The sequence below is a fragment of the Staurois parvus genome, unplaced genomic scaffold (assembly GCF_062004578.1).
Source record: "Staurois parvus isolate SC_StPar_1 unplaced genomic scaffold, SC_StPar_1.0 ptg000885l, whole genome shotgun sequence".
Classification (NCBI taxonomy): Eukaryota; Metazoa; Chordata; class Amphibia; order Anura; family Ranidae; genus Staurois; species Staurois parvus.
The window spans coordinates 691496-716579 of NW_028318681.1; the positions used below are offsets into that span (position 1 = coordinate 691496).

The 25084-nt window shown below is 40.5% G+C and overlaps 1 protein-coding gene across 1 annotated transcript in view; it reads left to right on the forward strand.

The window, feature by feature from the left end:
* LOC149442471 (guanine nucleotide-binding protein subunit beta-5) overlaps window positions 1-24180 on the forward strand; it is a 100053-nt gene extending 75873 nt beyond the window's left edge. The window contains exons 9-11 of the mRNA XM_089656078.1: window positions 2387-2483; window positions 12289-12455; window positions 14701-24180. Of these exons, the coding sequence (XP_089512204.1) occupies window positions 2387-2483; window positions 12289-12455; window positions 14701-14712 (276 nt within the window). The 3' untranslated portion in view covers window positions 14713-24180. The remainder of the gene's footprint in view (window positions 1-2386; window positions 2484-12288; window positions 12456-14700) is intronic.
* The last annotated feature ends 904 nt before the right edge of the window (window positions 24181-25084 follow it).

Genomic DNA, 25084 nt, shown 5'->3' on the forward strand with positions numbered 1-25084 from the left:
TGTCACTGAAACATGTCTTCAGTACTGGAAACCAAATAAATAACTATAAAACTATTACTTACCAACCATACACTGGTATTGCTGGACCTCCTCCAAAACACCTATCTGCTGTTGTGATAGAATGTCTTCTTTATGATATAACGCCTTAAGGGTCAGCTCTTGAAAAATTTCACTTTCAATACTTTTTTATTAGTCCTCATGCACACTGGGCGTTTTTACAGCTGATGTTTTTGGCTTCTAGCGTTTTTTTCTACAGCCAGTAAATGCCCCAGCATGTTATCCTTTGTACCCATGCACACATAGGCTTTAATCAGCATTTTTTGGCAGGGATGCATTCTGGCTAGAAGAAAAACCCAGAATTAGTGGGTTTCAAGAGGAGGTTTTTAGCTGTAAAAATGCTATAACTCAGAAAACCTCTGCAAAACACTGGAAGAACGTTAAAAAACGTGGCAATCGGCCTTTATGAGCATTTTTGAGGCTCGTGCTTTTGTGGGAATATAGTTTTGCTAAAAAACGCAAACACTGAGAAACGCTGAAAACCGCTAATGTTTTTAATGTGGCACTCTACAGCTAATGTTACTGGCGTTTTTATAGCGTCCAGTGTGCATGAGGCCTTAGAGATACAGTTTTTTAAGGAAGAACTCCGTGCAAAATTTTTATTTTCCCATGCAGTGGGGCTTTGCCCAACAGGATGTCTCCAACTTACAAGCCAAACTCAATGCACTGTTTAATTGGGCAACTATGTGGAAAATGAGGTTGAATGTTGATAAATGTAAGGTTATGCACTTGGGGGCTAAGAATATGCATGCATCATACATACTAGGGGGGGTACAACTGGGGGAATCAATGGTGGAGAAGGATCTGGGAGTTCTGGTAGATCACAAGTTTAATAATGGCATGTAATGCCAAGCTGCGGTTTCTAAAGCGAGCAAAATCCTCTCTTGTATTAAAAGAGATATAGACTCCAGAGAGAGAGATATCATTTCCCCCGGTACAAATCATTAGTAAGACCTCATCTGGAATATGCAGTTCAGTTTTGGGCACCAATTCACAAAAAGAACATTGGGGAACTGGATAAAGTACAGAGAAGGGCAACCAAACTGATAAGAGGCATGGAGGAGCTCACCTATGAGCAAAGATTAGAGGAACTGAATTTATTCTCTCTTGAGAAGAGGCGATTAAGGGGGGGATATGATCAACATGTATAAATACATCAGTGGTTCATATAGTGAACTCGGTGTAGAGCTATTCACCCTGAGGTCATCACAGAGGACAAGGGGGCACTCTTTACATCTGGAGGAAAAGAGATTTAATCTCCAAATACAGAAAGGTTTCTTCACAGTAAGAGCTGTGAAAATGTGGAATAGACTCCCTCAAGAGTTGGTTCTGGCCAGCTCGGTGGATTGCTTTAAAAAAGTCCTGGATTCTTTCCTAGATACACAGAATATAACTGGACACTAACATTTATAGGTAAAGTTGATCCAGGGAATATCCGATTGCCTCTTGGGGGATCAGGAAGGAATTTTTTCCCCTGCAGGAGCAAATTGGATCATGCTTTGCTGAGTTTTTTTGCCTTCCTCTGGATAAACTGTTGGTATTGGATTATAATTTTTTTTTTTATGGCTGAACTGAATGGACTTTTGTCTTTTTTCAGCCAGATTAACTATGTAACTATGTAATTGCTCATTTTTGCTCAGGGGATTGCAGAGCAGACCTAATCTGCCGATCGGTCCTCATCGCTCCATCCCCCCACACGCTAGCAGTCTTGTGAATGGACTGTTCCTGACGTCATCACGCCCTTAGACCAGCTCTGGACGTGAGGAGGGCCAGAAAAGTCCATCACTAGGCATGGGGGAGCATGGTTTTCTGGAGTAAATATAGCCTTTCGGTGTGCCCCTAGGCAAAATTAGCAGTTAACCCACACAGGGCAGGCACAGCCCCACTGCATGGGAGAAAATTAATTTTACATGGAGCTCTTCTTTACCAATGTTATTGAAAGTCATATATTTGTGTCAACCACCATACCACCGACTTATTATAAGACCATGGGCATATTTTTATTTGTAGTAAACAAGTACAGCGAGAGTGCATGGCCCACAGTAGGGTCTCTGTAATGGAATAGAAAGGAAATATAGGATAGATAGAAATTATGAGAACATAGGGGGATAGGGGGAAGCAGGGGCTAAATTGATATTTTAACAACAGAACTGCCACTTCCAGCTGTGGCTGCACCCAATGCATGCGCAAGTTTGATCATATCATTCACAGACTATATATTGCAGCGCACAATGGACAGGAGGTCTGTAAATACTATCCAGCGATGGGTTCTGGAAAAGACAGAACATTTATGAAACAGTAAATCTTCTTTTATGTATTCTGTTTGCAGTGTCGTCTGTATGACCTTCGGGCAGATAGAGAAGTAGCCATCTATTCTAAGGAAAGCATCATATTTGGAGCATCGAGTGTTGATTTCTCCTTGAGTGGTGAGAATGTCATCCCAATATTTGAATACATAGGGGTATTAACAACTTGTAAGGCTAATTGTCCTACTACATTTACATTTGTTCTGCGCAAATGGGGACAAAATCAAATGTGATCAGGTAATCTCTTCCAAGTCAAATGTTCTTCATTCTTAGAAAAAAAAAAAGGTGGTTTGTGAAAATACCACATTATGGTCACAGGATGGCGCCAATGATCATAGAAAATAAGCATCTATTTCCTATGATCATGAACTTCCTCTAGTGGCCATAGTGTGGTATTTTCCTGATTTATTCTACTTTGTGTGAGTGAATAACATTCGACCTGGAGAAAAAATAGCCCAGTAACAATTTACAAGACTCTGGTCCGGCCACATGTTGAATATGCCCTCCAGTTCTGGTCACCAGTCCTCAGAAAGGATGTACTGGAACTGGAGAGAGTCCAGAGAAGAGTGACAAAGCTAATAAGGGCACTGGAGGACCTCAGTTATAAGGAACAACTACAAACATTAAACTTGTTCTCCCTGGAGAAGAGACACTTCAGAGAGCATATGATAGCGATACAAATACCTCAATGGTGATTCTAGGATAGGGAAGAAACTATTCAGTTCATGAAGCTTAAGAAAACACGCAGCGACTCATTGAAATTGGAGAAGTTCAGCCTTAAACTGCATAGCGGGTTCTTTACTGTTAGAGCGGTAAGGATGTAGAACTCCACAAACAGTGGTGTCAGTGGGAAGTTTTGATAATCAACAAAAACTCTTAACCTTTCCCTGTCCTTAAGATGTACATTTGTCCCGGGAACAAACAGTGATGATTCCAGTATCAAAATATGCAGCCAGCAATGGGCTTTCCTGTAAAAGTGATCCATGTGGCTCTTCAGCTGCCTGGTCACTTCCACAGGGCACGGAAGGGGTCCCCCTCCCCCCTGACGCGGCCCACCGCTGTTCCCAGGCTCTCCAGTGTAATTGGGAAGTCCGGGACTGCTGCTTCCTATCTGGCTAGCTGAGCACAGCTGAAAAGGAGGTACATCCATACTCATCCCTCTTCTGTGACAATTGAAACCAGAAATGACAAGAATTCATCCCTTCTGGTTTTGGTTTGTTGTTTGAAAGCCATTACCAGCTTGTAAAGCATCTCATCAAAGTGATCTCAGTTTGAAAAGATGCTTTTGAGGGCAGAGAAGAGATCTGGTGTATAATAGACTCCAGATCTCTCCCTAAAGAGTACCTGTCACTGCCCTTGCTATCACAAGAGATGTTGTTCATCCTTTGTGATAGCAATAAAACTGATAAAAAAAAAATTAAAATACAGCAAGCATGCATGAGTGCCCCTAGAGCAAGAGGTTTGCTATGGGGGCACTCGGCAGAGGGGATGTGCCAGGAGTATCGGCAGGGGACCTGAGAAGAAAAGGACCGGGGTTGCTCTGTGCAAAAAATTTGCACAGAGCAGATAAGTATAACGTTTTTCATTTTAAAAAACAACAACTTTTTAACGCTCCTCTTGAAGTCTGTGGGGCCAAAAATGCACCAAAAGAAACACCTGAACCTTTTTCAAAGTCACAAGTTGCATAGGTATGAATGAGCCCCACAGACAATAATGGGAATCCTGTTGTTGTGCATTGTTGTGCAAACTCCAAGGTGCAAAAAAACGCAGGTGTGAATGAGGAATAAGGACCTGTTCACACTTGTCTGTTTTGATGTAGCAAAACTCTTGCACTTTGCTGCCTAAAAATGCAGGTCAAGTGAAAATCTTATTATTTCCTATGTGGCTGGTTCACATCTATACACTGCAGTCTAATGACACTCTACACTGAGAGCACCCCGCTTCCCCCCAACAATAGAGGTATACAACTAATGAGATGTAAGCTGGTTTTGTTTGTTCCATGCACCGTAATAGGTTTTATGGGAAATGGAAGATTTTGCTGGAAGCTGACACCAGCAGTGAAGTCAATGTTGTGAAGTCAGCTGTGCTGCTACGTGGTATTCAGAGATTCTCGCTCGGCTTTGTGCTGTGAGCTCATTGTTCAGAAAACTATCTTTAGCAATTGCATGCAGTCAGCATTCTGTTCCCTTCATGATATCATCTGTCAACAGTTTGATCAGAGCAAGGAACAGGCAGCTGATTTGTATATAGAGTGCAGCTAAACCCATTCACAATGATGTTAATGCTGAATCTGAGTCCAGGTGATGTGTTCTGCATCACCATCCTCTGCAGTCTGTCTGAGCCTCTATACCTTTTTCCTGTTTGATTACAATCAAGAAATTTTCAAGGAAATGGTACGTTTTTCCATAACCATGTGTCATGCAGTCCAAGTTAAATGAACCTGTGATTTGTCCAGGCAGGGCAAAGAATTGAACAGTAACCAGGAACTCAAATCTCTTTTGCTGCACTCTAAATGGAATCTTGCACTTGCTGAGGTGCCGCCCTTGGTAGATCGGGGAATCTTGATGCTAGCAAAAAAAGAACAAAACAGGGCGCACTCTCCGTGTGCATTTATGTAATAATGTGAAATTTATTTTAAAAAGCAAAAACATACTCACAAGACAAAAAGGTCAGAAATACTGAGACAAGAAGTCAAAGGATGCCAGTCATGGACAGCATGGGTCTTCGGGTAAAGTGCTAATGCGTTTCGGGAGTCGAACTCCCTTCCTCAGAGCAATAGATGAAAATTAAGATGTCTTGTGAGTATGTTTTTGCTTTTTTAAATACATTTCACATTATTATGGTAATGCACAAGGAGAGTGCGCCCTGTTTTGTTCTTTTTTGAGGGCAAAGAAGTGGGTTTATTTAGGGGTCTGTTTATACAAAATTCACTGTCAAGCATTTGCACATGAATGATGACCTTAATTTGTCTCAAATGGTTATTTCCTATGATTGTTAGCACCATCTAATGGCCAAAATGTAGTATTTTCCTGAAATATCTCAATCAGGAAAATACTGCATTAGGGCCATTAGATGGAGCTGACAATCATAGGAAATAAACATATTAGGCATATTACAGTGATTATTTGTGACAATTTTTTTGCAACTAGACCCCTAAAGTGTATTTCCCCTTTTGCAGTCATAAGAAAACCCGACTATATGTTTGGTATGTGTTCCCATTTACGAATCATTCCTGAAAGATGTTTTAAAAACATTTTTTAGCTTTTAGATGTTTTTCAGGAAACAAAAAGTCATGGCAGTCTGCAAGCATTTATGAACAATGTCCAAATCAGTCTGTCCAAAGTGAAAGGCTTCTGACAGACTGAGTCTCCTCTCATTAATATTAGAAGCTATACATGAAACCCAGCTTCTAAGCTCTATTAAACCCAAAAACAAACATTTATTTTGCTGCAGTTTATCCAATTCTTAGATGTGATGGCTGTATTGGTTTCCCTTTTTTAGGCTTTCTTTCCTTTATTTAAACCTGGTGATCCTGCCAGTAAGTCTGGTATTTTTCAACAGAACAAGCTGTCCTGCAGATGTAGCAGTTAGAGGGTTCAGACAAACCATTTAACACCGGCAGGGTGCTTACAATGGCTAGATTTTATTCATTCATGTAAAACCCTTTTCCCAAAAGAAACAAAAACTGTTTGCTATAACTGCTTATAACGTGTTAGTCTAGGTTCACACCTATGCGTTTCTGCTGCATTTTGCAGAAACGCAGATTCACATCTCCACATTTTCACCCCTTGCGTTTTTTAGAAAGGATCAGGGACTTTTTTAAATGCAAAACGTTGCATTTTTGGTTTCATGGACTTCAATGGAGACACTGCAGAAAATCACGTAGTGTGTTTTTGATGTGTCAAAAATACATGTGCAAAAATGCAAAAAGCACTGCAAAACGCAGTGCAGAAATGGTTCAAACACTTCAGTTTGTTATTGCAACTAAATCTGCTAGTTCATCAAACACTCCCCTCCCTGCAGACTGACAGTGCTGCTGTCCAAAGGTGCCCCTATGCTCCTTCATCCAGAGTGGGGCAGAGTGAGTCTAATACAGGAGGTGTGTTACTGACCAGATCACCAGGTAAAAACAGAAGAAAAAAGCCAAATAAAAGAAAACTATTGCAGCCACCACATCTAATGATTGGTAAGCTGCAATATGTTAAATTTTTGGGTTTGGGTTTAATACTGCTTTAACCCTTTGTTAGAACAAACTGTATTCAATTCTAATTTACAACTGACAATGAGATCTGCCAGCAAAGTACAGAAGGGGATAATTATGGGAAACACAGCTCCCCTCCATAAACAAACAGAACTAAGATATTTCAGTACTGGAGTTATCAGAAAAGAACATCTAAAATGGTAAGCTGCAATTTTTAAATATGATGTATTATGCTTTGTGAATGAGAACATACAGTCAGGTCCATAAATATTGGGACATCGACACAATTCTAACATTTTTGGCTCTATACACCACCACAATGGATTTGAAATGAAACGAACAAGATGTGCTTTAACTGCAGACTGTCAGCTTTAATTTGAGGGTATTTACATCCAAATCAGGTGAACGGTGTAGGAATTACAGCAGTTTGCATATGTGCCTCCCACTTGTTAAGGGACCAAAAGTAATGGGACAGAATAATAATCATAAATCAAACTTTCACTTTTTTAATACTTGGTTGCAAATCCTTTGCAGTCAATTACAGCCTGAAGTCTGGAACGCATAGACATCACCAGATACTGGGTTTCATCCCTGGTGATGCTCTGCCAGGCCTCTACTGCAACTGTCTTCAGTTCCTGCTTGTTCTTGGGGCATTTTCCCTTCAGTTTTGTCTTCAGCAAGTGAAATGCATGCTCAATCGGATTCAGGTCAGGTGATTGACTTGGCCATTGCATAACATTCCACTTCTTTCCCTTAAAAAACTCTTTGGTTGCTTTTGCAGTATACTTTGGGTCATTGTCCATCTGCACTGTGAAGCGGCGTCCAATGAGTTCTGAAGCATTTGGCTGAATATGAGCAGATAATATTTCCTGAACACTTCAGAATTCATCCTGCTGCTTTTGTCAGCAGTCACATCATCAATAAATACAAGAGAACCAGTTCCATTGGCAGCCATACATGCCCACGCCATGACACTACCACCACCATGCTTCACTGATGAGGTGGTATGCTTAGGATCATGAGCAGTTCCTTTCCTTCTCCATACTCTTCTCTTCCCATCACTCTGGTACAAGTTGATCTCGGTCTCATCTGTCCATAGGATGTTGTTCCAGAACTGTGAAGGCTTTTTTAGATGTCGTTTGGCAAACTCTAATCTGGCCTTCCTGTTTTTGAGGCTCACCAATGGTTTCCATCTTGTGGTGAACCCTCTGTATTCACTCTGGTGAAGTCTTCTCTTGACTGTTGACTTTGACACAAATACACCTACCTCCTGGAGAGTGTTCTTGATCTGGCCAACTGTTGTGAAGGGTGTTTTCTTCACCAGGGAAAGAACTTTTCGGTCATCCACCACAGTTGTTTTCCGTGGTCTTCCGGGTCTTTTGGTGTTGCTGAGCTCACCGGTGTTTTCCTTCTTTTTAAGAATGTTCCAGACAGTTGTTTTGGCCACGCCTAATGTTTTTGCTATCTCTCTGATGGGTTTGTTTTGTTTTTTCAGCCTAATGATGGCTTGCTTCACTGATAGTGACAGCTCTTTGGATCTCATCTTGAGAGTTGACAGCAACAGATTCCAAATGCAAATAGCACATTTGAAATGAACTCTGGACCTTTTATCTGCTCATTGTAATTGGGATAATGAGGGAATAACACACACCTGGCCATGGAACAGCTGAGAAGCCAATTGTCCCATTACTTTTGGTCCCTTAACAAGTGGGAGGCACATATGCAAACTGCTGTAATTCCTACACCGTTCACCGAATTTGGATGTAAATACCCTCAAATTAAAGCTGACAGTCTGCAGTTAAAGCACATCTTGTTCGTTTCATTTCAAATCCATTGTGGTGGTGTATAGAGCCAAAAATGTTAGAATTGTGTCGATGTCCCAATATTTATGGACCTGACTGTATAACACATATGAAGCAGGTGTTATCCCAATTTGAATGTAAAAGTGGAAGTACACTTTAAATGATGATACCATTCCTTCCCACCGCCCGCTGCTTATATTTACCGCCCCTTTGAACCTTCTCCCTGTGTAAGCTCCAAGTCAATCAGGTTGCAGCTTATCCAGGACTAAGGACTCTCACCCCACTACCACATATCAGTACTTTGGCCTGGCAAATGGCACCCAGTGCTACATCATGACAGGAGAAGGGGAGAGCCAAATGTGCTCCACACAGAACCAAGAAATTCTATTCATTACAACAAATGCGTGACACAGCGAGCAATGTAAAGGAAGGAGTGTGTTTTGCAGTAGGGTGCTAATGTTTTAGAAAACCTGTTGCCAGGGGTGGGTTGACAACTCATGGGGCCCCCGGACAATAGGGGTTCATGGGGCCCCTGTGTCCACGTCCACACTCAAACCACACCCAAAAAAGCCTATGAACGGTACCAGGGACATCTCATGGGGCCCCCTACTGACCCCGGGCCCACGGGCAGTGCGCAAGTACCCGAATGGTCAGTCCGCCCCTACCTGTTGCTATATCTTGCATGTGCAAACTAATGCTTGCATGCTATTATGCACAATGAGGGGAATGAACAAAGAGGGGGGCAGGCATAAAGCTTGCACCACGCTGCAAAACTGAGAAAAAGGAGCAGAATTTGTTTCTAATTGACAAAGGGATTGCAAGGGTGGATACACAGCATTGAGAGCAGGAGCGCTGGATCTAGTTGCTTGTTTTCCCCATGCTTGGTTGACATGGAGAAGGAAGGCTGTTAACCCTGCATTTGCTGGGAGCTTCCCCTGCCCTTGTAGTGTGTGCAATGCATTAGCAAAGCGAGGCATGTGAGCTGTACTGCAGGCCATAGATGGGTCGAAAATCGGCCGATTTTCGGATCGTTAGCAGGCTATTTGTTCGGCCGTTTTTCGGTATTTTGGCAGATTTTTTTTATCGGTAAAGTTGGAAAAAAATCGGCCGATTTTCGCGGCAATGATGGGCAAATCGGCCGATTTTTTACCGATAAAAAATCTGCGCATGAGCAGTGACCTGCAAGAGGAAGACAAAAAGAAGAAAAAGAAGAAGAGGATGAAGAAGAAGAAGAAGAGGATGATGATGAAGAAGAAGGAGAGGATGATGATGAAGAAGAAGAGGATGATGAAGAAGAAGAAGAAGAAGAAGAAGAGGATGATGATGAAGAAGAAGAAGAAGAAGAGGAAGAAGAAGAGGATGATGATGAAGAAGAAGAAGAGGATGATGAAGAAGAAGAAGACGAAGAGGATGATGTTGAAGAAGAAGAAGGAGAGGATGATGATGATGAAGAAGAGGATGATGATGAAGAAGAAGAAGAGGATGATGATGATGAAGAAGAAGAGGAAGAAGAAGAGGATGATGAAGAAGAAGAGGATGATGAAGAAGAAGAAGAAGAGGATGATGAAGAAGAAGAAGAAGAGGATGATGATGAAGAAGAAAAAGAGGATGATGATGAAGAAGAAGAAGAGGATGATGATGAAGAAGAAGCAGGAGAGGATGATGATGAAGAAGAAGAGGATGATGATGAAGAAGAAGATGAGGATGAAGAAGAAGAGGATGATGATGATGAAGAAGAAGAAGAGGATGATGATGAAGAAGAAGAAGAAGAAGAGGATGATGATGAAGAAGAAGAAGAGGATGATGATGATGAAGAAGAGGATGATGATGAAGAAGAGGATGATGATGATGATGATGAAGAAGAAGAAGAGGATGATGATGAAGAAGAAGAATGAAAAATAAGAGGAATTCCAGTACGGCAAAAAGTGTCCCTGCAGAGAGCTCCGCTATTTCTTTGACAGTTCTTTGACATTTACAGCGGTTGCAACAATGTATCTATGTGTTTCCGAATAAAAACATCTGTATCCTAAATGGATACAAATAGATACATTGTTGCAACCGCTGTAAATGTCAAGGAACTGTCAAAGAAATAGCAGAGCTCTCTGCAGGGACACTTTTTGCAGGCTGTAGACGGGATGAAAATTGGCCGATTTTTTTTTTTTTTTTTTTTACCATTGCTGGTAACGTCGGCCGCTTGAACGACCGATTTTTCGTTTTTTAAAAGAAAAATCGAACCGTTTTTCTCCCCGTCTATGGCCTGCATTAGTCCTCATGCACACGGGACATTTTTACAGCTGCTATTTTTGGCTTTTGACGGTTTTTTTTTCTACAGCCACTAAACTCCCCAGCATGTTATCCTATGTGTCCATGCACACATAGACTGTAATCATTGCTTTTTGGCTGGGACGTGTTTTGTCTGGAAAAAAACCCAGAACTAGTGGGATTCTGGAGAAGTGTTCTAGCTGTAAAAATATTCTAACGCTGAAAAACGCAGTAAAACGTGGTAAACTGCCACAAACTGACATTTTTGGACTGTTTTTTGACCAATAAAAAAATATTTTTTTGGTAAAAAAAACACTAAAAAATACAAACGCGGAAAAATGTGGGAAAATGCAGCTAAATGCTAATGCAAAAATGCTGAAATACGTTTTTAATGTGACTTTACACAGCTAACTTTACCAGCATTATCAAAACATCCAGTGTGCATGAGGACTTAGGTTACCAGGGGACAGGTAGAGTTGCCACCTCATCCCTTTAAAACGGAACACATATTAATTACACAAGTTCTGTGGCTGATTAAGGAGGTAATTAAACTCACCTAGTGCCTTATCTGCATTAAATCAGCCTCAGAACCTGTGTAATTTAATACGTGTCCTGTTTTTTTTGTTTACAAACGGTTTTATTGTTCAAGGGTAGACTTTAAAGCAACAGTACAGTTACAAGTAATGCGTACATTAGTAACAAGGCACATTTGAAAAGAACATTTCAGAAGAGTACACATACGTAAAAAAGATGGATAGGGAGGAAAAAGAAAGAGAAAAGATTTCAAGTACATGAATAACGTAAACGATAAAGTGGGTCGAAAGACACATCTGTCAATAGCATATGCCAAATAACCTTCACAGGATGTTTTTTAGTCATGTAATGAATGTCTATGAACCTTCCCTAATTCCCATTTTTTATCAAACAAGTGCATCTTGCCCAGCAAAGTATAATGAATACGCTCCATAAGCATCACAGCATCAACTCTATGTAAAACGGAGGTCAAGGGTACCGTGGTGGATTTCCAATGTAGGGCAATAGCCCATAAAGTGGCAATACAAATGGTATGTATCAATCTCATAACAGCATCAGTGGCCCCCGGGATAAGAGCTCCCACTAAACAGGACTGTATAGTCAGACGTACCGGGGCGCCCACCAAGGAAGCAGCTACTTCCGATATCCTACGCCAAACCAAGGATATATTTGGGCAAGCCCAAAACATGTGAAATATGTGTCCTGTTTTAAACGGATGAGGTGGAAACCCTAGGGACCTGTCACATCCCATACACCAGGTCCACTCTGTGGGGGATCTGCAGCAGTTTTTTATATTGAAAACTGCCACAATCACTTTATTATTTGGCATAGAGCCCACACCACTTTTTATTTCACTCTTAAATAGAAACTGATGTGGATGTCGCAGAGAGGCCTGAAACAGGTCAAGCATTTGTAGCCTACTAGGTAAGGGGAGGTTAATGCCTCCTCTGTAGGTCATTTGTCATTGTGTGTAGTCTGATCTCACTGCTATACAGGTGTTCCTGGTATTTAATCCTAAATTGGCAGCACGTCAAATATGTACATATAATATATTATATTTTACCAGTTAAACAAAAAAAAAAAACTATGCAATTGTTCCTAAATTCATCACTGTTTCTAATTTAAGGTCGCTTACTGTTTGCTGGATACAACGACTACACAATCAATGTTTGGGATGTTCTAAAAGGCAGTAGGGTGTCCATCTTGTTTGGTCATGAGAACAGAGTCAGCACTCTACGTGTGTCTCCAGATGGGACTGCATTCTGCTCAGGGTCATGGGATCACACTCTAAGGGTAAGTTTTATGTCCTGCTGAGTAAGTTTTACAAAAAATGAACCTGACCATACATAGAGTGAATCTAAGCTAGATTCTTGTGAAACGGATGAAATTCGCTCAATGGTAGCCCTGTCAGCTACCTCCTCTCCCACATCCCTTGAATGCAAAATCGAAGGAGCTGCCAGAAAATTGATGGTCGAACAGTGTCTGTCCAGTCAGGTGTGACGAGCCAGCTGTCAAAATACAATTGCAGCATCTGAGATTAGTACATCAGCACTGTGTAGTGTGGATGGAAAAATCTGTTATGTTGGATTTTTACAAGATTTTTGCTGGCAGCTATACCCGCTAGCATGATTTACTGTGTTTTTCTGGCAGGGCGGCTTCCCGCGCACCCCCCCCCCTTTCCCGACGGGGGAACACAACAGCTTTGCAGGATGAATTCCCCCATTGACAATGACTGTGTTGATGGGGAATTGAGTGATTTTCTTTCCTGTATTATCTGTGGCTTGCCTTAGACTTCATTCTGAATAGAAAAAAAATCTATATGTGTATGACCAGTTCTAGCTCTAGCTTCTGTTAGGCATTAGTGAATAGTCTTGAGCTGATCAACATTGTTAAAATGAATATACTCTCTACTTAAAATATACTTAAAGTTTGGCTGTCTAACAAGAATAATGTAGCACACTTTAATACGACTAAGACTTTTGTAACTGTAGCATGGAATTCCTGATTAGAGGAAGCAGAACACTTCCAAATATTTGGTAGTGCCTGGGCACCCTCGTTTCCTCTAGTCCAGCTTTCTCAACCATTTTACCCTAGGGGAATCTTCAAAATAATTTTCAGATGTAGAGCAGAACTGGTTCTTCTGGGATTAGTGGGTAAATATCCTTACATTGGAGGTCAATGGGAAGAATACCCCCCTTGCAGCAGGGATCAGAATGCTACTCTTCCACAAAGCTAAAAAGAATATTGGTGTAAATCTGCTGGCTCTTTCAGGTGATGTTGGCCCTGGCAATGTTTAGGTGCCATCAAATAGAAGATCAATCACCACAGCTCATATAGCCCCTAGCAATCTCTGGAGGAGAACCTTGGTTGAGAACCACTGCTCTAGTCCCATAGAAGCCTTTCAAGCTTTTGATGGGTATTCTGTGCACACTCCTCTGATAACTGTATTACAATGATCAGGGAACTGAGTATAGAAAGAAAAATAAATAGATACAATGCACAATGAATAAAAAGGGGGCCCAGGCCTAAAAGCAGGATCAGAATTATTACTATAAGCACTATATCATTAACAAAAGACTGGTCTGATGCTGTTTGATTGGAGTCTAAGGTTACTTTAAGCCAGGGGTCTCCAAACTTTCCAAATGCAGGGCCAGTTTACTGTCTTGGGGGGGGGGGGGGGTTGACTGTGGCCAGTGGAAAATGCCCCAGCATCAGTGGGAGTGAACAATGCTTCCAGCTTGGAGATCAGTGGGAGTAAAACAATACATAATGCCTGTGGTAAGTAGGTAGATGAGTGCCCCATCATTGGTATTAATGGGAGAAATAGTGTCCCATCATTAGTATTAAAGGAGGAATAGTGCCCTATTGTTGGTATTTTATAGGAGGAAATGTGCCCCATCGTTGGTATTAGTGGGAAGAAAAATGCCCCATCGTTGGTATTAATGGGGGAAATAGTCCCCTATCATTGGTATTAATGGGAGGAACAGTGCCCCATCGTTGGTATTAATAGAAAGAATAGTGCCCCATCATTGGTATTCATGGGAAGAATAGTTCCCTATCGTTGGTATTAATGGGAGGAATTGTGCCCTATTGTTGGTATTAGTGGGAGGAATAGTGCCCCGTCATTGGTATCAATGGGAGGAATTGTGCTCCATCGTTGGTATTAATGGGAGGAATAGTGCCCCATCATTGGTGTCAATGGAAGAGTGGAAGGAATGGTCCTTCATCATTGGTGTCAATGGGAAGAATTACACCCCACTGTTGGTGTCAGTGGAAGGAATTGTGCCATGTTGGTATCAGTAGGAGTAACAGCACCCCATATCTGTGTGAAGAATGGCCTCCTAAGGTCCAGATAAAAGCAAGCAAAGGGCCGCATTCGTCCCCTAGGCCACAGTTTGGAGACCACTGCTTTAAACTTTATTTTAGTCTGATGTTCAAAATAGGAAATCCAGTGTCATGCGCTGGTATTGTTTTTTTTTTTTAATTAAACCTACTATATAAATAAAGATTTCAACTGATGTATTTCTTATTTCTACAGATCTGGGCATAATGCACAATTTGTGAAGAAATAACTGCAGTCTCGCAGCTTGGCAACTATATCACAGGTTTCACCTTGTGTTATATGATAAGATTTGAAATGTAACATTAGATGCTGGTTGTTTCAGAACTATGTAGAAAACAGGATGGATGCCACAAAAATAGAGCTAAATGAAGCAATCCTTATTTATTTATTGGTGGTCAGACTTGGAGAGTCCACCCAGCACTCATCACTTTCTGTAAGAGTAGGCTCCTCTGTCAGGAGGGTCAGTGTACATATTGTAAGTGCTGGTTGCATTTCCAGCGATTGATCTGGTAAGGCTTTACATTTTTTTTAATAATTTCATACATGCAAAGTTGACCATTTTGCACTACAAAATAATCATTAAAGACATTGTCACACTCAGTATTGATGGCAATCGTCCATTGTTTACAAGTGCAAATAAGGGAATTTGTTAAAGCGTTACTAGACCAGTGAACCTGTACTAGCTATAGTACGAACTAACTGTTACTATTACACTACAATCAAAAGTGATAATTGAACCTTGAGATGCATACTAAGAATGCTGCCTACCTGTTCAGTTTCTCAGGCATTGCTGGCTTGCAAGTCAATTCTGATCAAGATCTGGGAACCCCTGTTTATAATGCAGAATACTATTTCCCAAACACACCCATTGCAGGCTCCATGCCATTTCTCACATGCAGAAAGCTTGATGTTAACAATTGTTAGTATTTAAGCGTTCCTTAAGGCTACGTTCACACTAGTTTGGGTCAGGAATGCATGCAGAATTGCGTGTTTCCAACGCACATTGAGCACTGAGACTTGCTTCACACGGGGGGGGGGTAATTCTTAATGACACTATCACACATTGGCACCCTTAGCACAATTTTTCACGCACCAATCCACATGATGCCAACCATGTGTTTGGGTGTGACATGATTTAAAAAAAATGTTGGGGCCGTCTTTCCCCACATTTCTAATTCAAATGAATGGGCTGCCTTGCCCCTAACATGTGCGAGATAGTGCACAGCACTAGTGTAAACCAATGTTAAGCTGGCCATAGAAGGATCAAAATTTGGTTGGTTAAGCAAAGTCCAGATTAATTTCATTTTATCTATGGCTGCTCCTGCTTGATTCATTTGTTAGAATGGGACTGCATTTTCATTTGATCAGCTGCTGCAGCACTGATCAGTGCTCTGATCAGAGGAGTCCCTGCTGTCAGAATACAATAGCACAGCTGGGAGGATTCCTCCATCTACCTCATTTTTGTGGATGGGTTAATCTGTTCCTTTTTTTTTTTTTGGATCACACTTCTGGATCTGGTTAAAAAAAAAAAAAAAAAGATTCATTTATTGCCATCCCTACAATCTTCCACCAGAATCCTACTTGCCATTAAAGTTTGAATATACTTAGCAGTATGGAAGCAAAGAGAGAGATTTGAGTTTAGCACAGCTGCAGTGTTTGTTGGACATCATTAGTAGCTCACTGACTGCTTTCACCTATTGTCAGGAATGCCTTTTGTCTATCAAACATTGGGAAAATCTCCATTGCACAATTCACTTTTATTTCACATTTTCTACACCTTGTGTTACATATAGCATATATCAATAGATAAACTACAACTTAAATGCATTTCTTGTTTCCATTATTTCAAGTAAAATAACATAATGGGAAGCGAACTGAAGAATAACCAAATATCATTTCCATCTTACAGCCAAAGGGGTTGATTTACTAAAGGCAAATAGACAGTTCACCTGACAAGAATAGTTGCACTTTAAGGGAATGTTCCCCAGAGCTTTGTCAATGAGAAGAAGCTCTGCTGACTTCCAACATCCAATCACGTGCAATAAAAATGCATTTGTGTTTTTTTAATTTTTTCTTAGGTTTTCAATGCAAAGTAAAATTTCACCATATTCATTAAGATCTGGGGAAAATTTCCTTGCAAAGCAAATAGCCTATTTGCCCTAAATCAACCCCATTATCTCTTCCAGGATCTGAGCAGTTCACTGTTACAAACCCTTTTTCGTTCTTATAATGGTAACATTTCTGGGTATGATTGCTTGAAAGGTTTTTTAGAGGAAAGTGTGATTTCTCAGCAGATGTCATTGGAGAATGACTTCAAATCTAAAAGCCTTTTCCTGGCAGTCGGACAGAGAGTAGTATTACAGGTGATGGAGGAATAACATTACTCTAATATTTGTGGTGCAGGAAATCTCTTGAGCAATAGAAGGGATGATATCTAGAGGTAGGTTCATACACTTACCAATAATTTAATTTGCTTTGTAAACACATTTATTGCTTAAGATTAGAAATGGTTACATGTTTTCAATTTAAATCATATACTTGGCAAAATCTACTACAGGTTCTCTGATACCCATTAAATCCAGATACAACATTATTGAGCTGTTTAATTAGAAGTGTTCCAAATACTGCAGTTCTGTCAATTAAAGTGTAAACCTCTGAAATGAAAAATGAACAGAGCATATCCTGCTATAGTGTGCAATTGCCACAATCCAAAGCACAGTGTGTGATTTCTGTCTCCTCTCTGCATATGACAGGTCACCCGACACCACAGAATCTCTGGAATGATTATGCCCCCTTCAGCACACAGAAGGTGATTGGCAGCCTGAGCCTCAGTTTCTCAGAGAGACTATGGGGTTTATTACTAAAGCTGGTTCACTCAGAATCTCGTGCACTTCTGCATAGAAACCAATCAGCTTACAGGTTTTATTGCTAAAGCTGAATTAAACAAGCTGAGCTTAGAAGCTGATTGGCTACCATGTGCAGCTGCACAAGATTCTGAATGAACCAGCTTAGTAAATAAATCCCTATGTGTGTGGGGGGGAGGAAGTGTGCCCATTTCCTCCACTCGGTCTCACATTACATCTAGCTCTGTGTTCTGTAGTGTGTGATGTCAGATCCCTGCCCCCTGCCTTCTGGAGCTGAGAAAAAGCCTTTGATCTGTGTGTTTTAGGGCTCATGTACACCACAGCTGCTAAACCGATATTCAGGAGCTGTTCAGCATTTCTTTCAGCAGCCCCTGAACTCTCCCTAATATGTTCCTCTGTGTCCATGTACACATAATCGTTTACAGTAATTTACAGACAGTTGAGTTTACGGTCATTTTTTTGAACGCACCAAACTTGCGTTCAAGAGACTTTACCAGCGTTTCAAACGCCAAATGTTTTAAACGCAGTTAACAGCGTTTATAAGCATTTGCGTTTAGAAGCGTTTTTAACTGTTCCATATCCAGATGCGATCCAGAGCCTTTTTTCATCATCAGAAATGCATGCAAAGCATTTTCCATGTATTCAAATGGACCCGGTACACCAGTGCAGTCAGTTCCAGGTTTCGCGTGAAGGAAAAAATGGTAGAATGTGCTGCATTATGCTCATGATGGGATCCATAGTGAATACAACCAGAAAAGACAGGTCATCTCAACACATACTGCTCTCTGCTTCTGCTCTCTCTATTTCTCTCAAAATGTCTGAAATAGTTAATTATTTACTATTTTTCAGTGCATTCTGGGCATTTGGGAAGGTCTCCTGAGATTATCTTTTAAAAACGCTTCTGAACGCAAACGCGCATAAATGTGGTATGCAAATGCGTCTAAACTGACGTTTTTTAACCTACATTTTCCAGCAGTCAGTTTCCAGCGGTCAGAAGAGTTTTCCAAACGCCCCGTGTACATGAGCCCTTAAAAGGATGTAGAGGAGAGATGCTGCAAATAAAAAGGTACAACTTACGCAGGAGGATTTGTTTCATCTCTGTGTATCACCTGAGTTCAGTCACTTCACTGGGTATATGGAAGAGTTTACAACCACTTTAAATCCATCAAACATTATTTACACACTTCCAAACGGCCTAACTCTACTTTCCTATTGTTGCATAGATGACTGGCATTATTTATCAATGTAGCAATATTTAGCAAGCATATTTGTATCAGTTTTCAATTATATTTATAAAAAACAGGTGATCATACATTTTTAGCTGTATGGTGTGGTGTTGCATGGATCATTTTTAACTGTTAACTGTAACTTTAGTTTGTAGGGAATTCCTCCCCTGACGTTACATACTCATTATTTACCTCTAATCACAACAGGGTCAGGCAATATTCATCTGATCTAATATAGTTCTTCTAGAACCTGCAGAGATGAGTGCTGGGTTTACAGATCACTGCACAGCACAACGGTAGGACAAAAGTAATGTATATGACTGATCTCTTGACACACATTGTACCTGAAATTCTAATACTTGTGCTATTAAAGGATAACTGAAGTCAAGAACAAGAATGTAACATATTGCAGCTTGCAGTCTTTAAATGTGGTGGTTGCGTTCATTTTTTTTTTAAGCTATGAACATTTTCAGCAAATGCAGAAAATACTTGTTGATCTTGCCAGAATGCCATGTCCTTGCCACTTCCTGTGAGCTGCACAGAATATTGTGTACAGTGGGGAAAATAAATATTTGATCCCCTGCAAATTTTGTAAGTTGGCCACTTACAAAGAGAGTCAGAATATCAAGCAAAAATCCAGAAAAAAACACATGATACAAATGTTATAAATTGAGTGACAGTTCAGTGAGTAAGTATTTGTTCCCCTACCAACCAACAATAAATCAGGTTCCCACGGACTAGTTATGTCCTCATGTGGTACACAGATTAGTCCTGTCACTTAAAGAAGGTGCTCCTAATGACAACTCTTTATGTGTATAAAAGACACCTGTCCACAGAATCTCTTTCTTCCATTCAAACCTCACCTTCACCATGGGCAAGGCTAAAGAGGTGTCAAAGGCCGTCGGGGAAAAGTCTGTAAACCTGCACAAGGCTGGAATGGGCTACAAGACCAACAGCAGGAAGCTTGGTGAGAAGGAGACAACTGTTGGAGCAATTATTCACAAATGGAAGAAATACAAAATAACCATCAATTGCCCTCGGTCTGGAGCTCCAGGCAAGATTTTGCCTCATGGGGTAAGGATGATCATGAGAAAAGTGAGGGATCAGCCCAGAACTACAAAAGAATGATCTTAAGGCAGTTGGGACCACATTCACCAAACAAACCACTGGTAACACAATACGCCGCCATGGATTGAAATCCTGCAGCACCCGCAAGGCCCCACTTAGGAAGGTACATGCACATGCCCATCTGAAGTTTGCCAATGAACATCTCAGTGATTCAGAGAAGGATTGGGAGAAAATGCTGTGGTCAGATGAGACCAAAATTGAGCTATTTGGCATTACCTCAACTTGACTCCCTGTGTTTGGAATAAGAAAAATGCTGACTATGACCCTAAGAACACCATCCTTACAGTCAAGCACGGAGGTGGAAACATTACGTTTTGGGGCTGTTTCTCTGCTAATGGTATAGGCCGACTTTTTAGCATTGAGGGGCCAATGGACGGGGCCACGTATTGTGAAATTTTGGATGAGAACCTTCTTTCAGCCAGAACACTGAAGATGGGTCATGGATGGGTCTTCCAGCATGACAATGACCCAAAACATATTGCCAAGGCAACAAAGGAGGGGCTCAAGAAGAAGCACATTAAGGTCATGGAGAGGCCTAGCCAGTTTCCAAACCTTAATCCTATAGAAAGTTTATGGAGGGAGCTGAAACTTTGAGTTGCCAAGCGACAGTCAAGAAAGAAAGAAAGAAGAGTGTACTAAACTCCCTCCTGAGATGTGTGAAAACCTGGTAACCAACTACAAGAAATGTCTTACCTCTGTGCTTGCCAACAAGGGTTTCTCCACCAAGTACTAAGTCATGCTTTGCTTGGGGATCAAATACTTATTTTACTCACTGAACTGCAACTCAATTTATAACATTTGTATCATGTGTCTTTTCTGGATTTTAGGTGTATATTCTGTCTCTATCATTTAAAATACACCTATGATAAAAAATTATAGACCCTTCATTTCTTTGTAAGTGGGCAAAATTACAAAATCTGCAGGGGATCAAATAATTATTTCCCCACTGTACCTTTCATTATCATGTGTAAACTACCAATTACAATTCAAGTATTGGATATGGAGAGATAAAAGCATGTTTGTTGTCCATATCAGGACTGCCTAGGGTGACAACCATGGCTCCCTCCACAGATACAGTGGAGGAGTGACGTAGCCATCTAGGGACAGGAAGTGTATTATTTGCAGGATTACCAGGTGCAAATAAAGCGAAAGAAGTGTAAAAAAAAAAAAAAGAGTGCAGCCATCACATCAAGGACTAGTAAGCTGCAATAAATTACATTTTTGATTTTGGGTTTAGATACCCTGTATTGGACTTGTGCTATGTGTGACACATGGTTAGACCAGCCTTTGAACATGATATTATTATTACTTTACAACACTGGAAGCACTCATGTGACATTATCAGAAGTCCATATTATAAGTGGTTTGAAGTATCCTCAGCATTTCATATAAAATATAATGTACCACTTTGTCATCAGCTATATACTGACTCTGAAATATAAATATCTGCTTTAAATAGGTACTGTATATAGCAGGCCATTGTGTTGTGAGCACAGCGTGTCCATAAATCAATGCTTCTATCAGCACATTCTAAATATAAATTAGAATAAGTCACCTTTATAGGACACTGAGATCTGGGACAACAAGCAAGTAGACCCCTCACTCAATGTGACTATCAGAAAATGTGTAATATTTTGACTAATGATTTTACAGGGCAATATTTTAAAAATGGAGAAGATGGAAATTCAATACATGTTTACACCTACCATTTAAAAAATAACTTAAATCAATGATGTACTACTATAAAAATGTGTCTCCTTCAAATTATTAATATCCAGAATGTACATACAGCCATCAGTTTGCACAGTGCTAAACCTTCTAAAGGGGGACAGTACAATTACAATACAGTTCAATACAGAAGGAATAGGAGGGCCCTGCTCATGGAGCTAACAATCTAAAGACAACAAATAGAGCACATCTGAATAAAAGTGCAAATACATCTTGTTCCAAATATAAGTGCAATTCCCCCACTATAAAATCTATCTATGCTGTAATTGATGTAACCCCTCTACTTCATGTAGACTTCACCGTCGCAACATCTCCAAGATACAACCATTCCTAACCCCAGAAACCCCTAAGCAACTTATTCACTCCCTTGTCATATCTCGCCTTGACTATTGTAACTCCCTCCTCATTGGCCGACCTATCCCCCATCCAGTCTTTCATGAACACTGCTTCCAGACTCATCTACCTCACTAACCATTCTGTATCCGCCTCCCCTCTCTGCCAATCCCTCCACTGGCTCCCAGTTGCCCAACGGATAAAATTCAAAACTCTAACAATGACATATAAAGCCGTCCACAACTCTGCACCAACTTACATCACCGATCTTATCTCTAAATATCACCCAAACCGTACACTCCGCTCCTCTTACTCTCTAGCTCCCTCATCTCCTCCTCCCATGCTCGTCTCCAAGACTTCTCCAGGGCGTCACCCATCCTCTGGAACTCCCTACCCCAATCTATCAGATTATCACCTACCCTACTTGCCTTTCGGCGATCACTGAAAACCTTTCTCTTCAGGGAAGCCTATCCTGCCCTCTGCTAATTCTAGAATCTTCTACTCTTCCAACTAGTCCATCCCCCACAGTGACTACCTACTGTACCATTCACCCCGCCCTCCTAGATTGTAAGCTCCAAGGAGCAGGGCCCTCAAATCCTTCTTGTATTGAACTGTATTGTTACTGTATTGTCTCCCACTATAATGTAAAGCTCTGAGCAAACCGTTGGCGCTATATAAATCCTGTATAATAATAATAATAATAATACTTCATCTTCTTTTGTAATGATCTCAAATGATGAGTCTTCCAAGACAGTTGACTACAAAATGCCAAGTTAAAGGGGAACTAAACTGTATCTGATCACCACAAACTGAAACTGCATTTTAATTCATTTTTAATATTCAAAGCAAACTCATCCATGCATCCATGCCTCCATGTTTTTATTTGGTTAAGAAATCAATTTGAACCCCCCCCCCCCCTCCCTAGCATTGCTAGCTGCTGCCATCTTCAGTAAGGCAGATGATTCATGTAGCATTTATTTCCTGGAATCCATCTGCCCTTAGCTCAGGCATGCAGGCAGGAGGGTGTGCTTAGCTGAGAAAGCCCCTCCTCCAGCAGCAAAAGGAGCATAAGGATTAAAAATAGTTAATGTTGATTGAGAGAGTTTAGCTCCACTTGTTGATTGAGAGAGTTTAGCTCCAGTTTAACACATTATGTTGTCATATCATGGCACTGGTTGTCAACATACGAGGAATAATTCAACAGAAACATATAAGCTATATGGAAACAAATCTGTAAAAATATGCATATAAATACTGTATTCTCAAAAGGAAAAACATGCATTACTCTTTCTGCATATGTGTATATCGGGTGGACCAGGGGCGGACTGACAACTCATGGGGCCCCCGGGCAATAGGGGATCATGGGGCCCCTGTGTCCTTGCCCAAAATCAAAAAAGCCTATGAAAAAGGTACCAGGGGCATGTCATGGGGACCCTACTGACCCCGGGCCCTCGGGCAGTGCCCGAGTTTCCAAATGGTCAGTCCACCCCTGGGGTGAACATTCTGAAATATCTAAATGATTGTTTTTTTCATATTCGATGATCATTAAAGTGTTACTAAACCCACAACAGTAAAATCAGTCTGTATATGCAGTAAAGTATGCTTGGTATACTCACTGTGGAACCTAAGGGGTTAATCCTCTGCAGTGTGTAAAAAGGCTGTTTGATCCTGACTTCTCTGATCCTCCCCTTCTTTTGCTGTTCCCAATCCATCTGCCAAAGTACAGAGCAGCACTGGCAAGTTTTCACATGCTCTGTTTGGTGTGTATTGCTAGAGTTTTTTATTCCTTTGAGGGTGCATGTGATCGGCACAGGGCCAATCAGCGCTGTCCAAACAGAGGGTCAGGGGTCATGCAGCCTCAAGGGACAGCCAGAGGAAAATAAACTACTCCTACAAGCTTTAACCAGTGCTCAGCTGGACACTGATAGAAGTCACAAGATTGCTATATACTGCTGATGAGAAAAGGTATTTAGCAGTTTATTAAATTAGTTGCATTTCCATGTTCTGTGTACTGTGGGAGACCAGATATAGTGAATGCCGGGTCCTGGGTTTAGTAACACTTTAATGTTCTCCTTTCATTATACTATGGCCTACTACCTAAACTGGACAGAAGACTCAGTGCTTGTGTTCTGATATTACCAGAGAGATATCACAGGATGTTGCACAACTAAGAAATCTTCAATAATCTAATTATAGAATGTAGAATGCACCAAATATGGTATTGCACTTGGATCTGTTCGTCTAGTTTATGTTTATGAGTTAATGCACTGTTGTACAAATCATACTAATTTATGGTACCTTTCATTTTCTATATTTTATTTGGAGCGTATTGTGTTTGATGCTAGATTCTGTATAGTTATGTCAATAAATACAAATAAATATTTTATAAAATCGCGTCTGAGCTTTATATACTGTGTGTGTGTGTGTGTATATATATATATATATATATATATATACACACATTTTTTTTTTCATATCGTGTGTCTCTTAGCACCAGTTTCCTTTAACCCCTTCAAGTCCGAACACTTTCACCCTCTTCCTGCCCAGGCCAATTTTCAGCTTTCAGTGCTATCACACTTTGAATGATAATTGCGCAGTCATGCAACACTGTACACATATGAATTTTTTAGCATTTTTTTGAGACAGATAAAACTTTATTTTGGTGGTATTTATTCACCACTGGGATTTTTATTTTTTTGCTATATAAATGAAAAATTCCAAACATTTTGAAAAAAAAGTGTTTTTCCTATAAAATTTTGCAAATAAATAATCTTTCTTCACAAATCTTGGCCAAAATATATTCATCTATCTTTTTAGTAAAAAAAAAAAAAAAAAAACCCAAATTAGTTTATAACCAAAAATTATAATTTTTATAAAACAATTTTGACTTTTTTTAATATTCTTTTTTTAAAACATACTGTCACCTTAGCAGTACAGTATCACCACAGTGACAATGTACTACTTGTGGGGGGTAATGAATTTTTATTTTTACACTTATTTCTTTTACACCCATAAAGGCTGTAAAAGCAATAATTTCTCCTTCTCTCTGCCTGCATTCTTGCAGCTATTGAGAAATACTGTGTGAGTTGTGATTGGTCACAGCTTGTCACATGGGACAAGGCTGTTGTGAATGGCCTTGTACCATGTGACCTCTGTGATCATTCACAGATTTCACAAGTAATAAGCAATGATGTCAGGAATCGACATCTTGTTTACTACAGTTCATGTGATCACTGATTGGCCAATCAGTGATCACATAATCGGGACCTTACACAGAGGTCCCGTACAGCGATTGGTGTT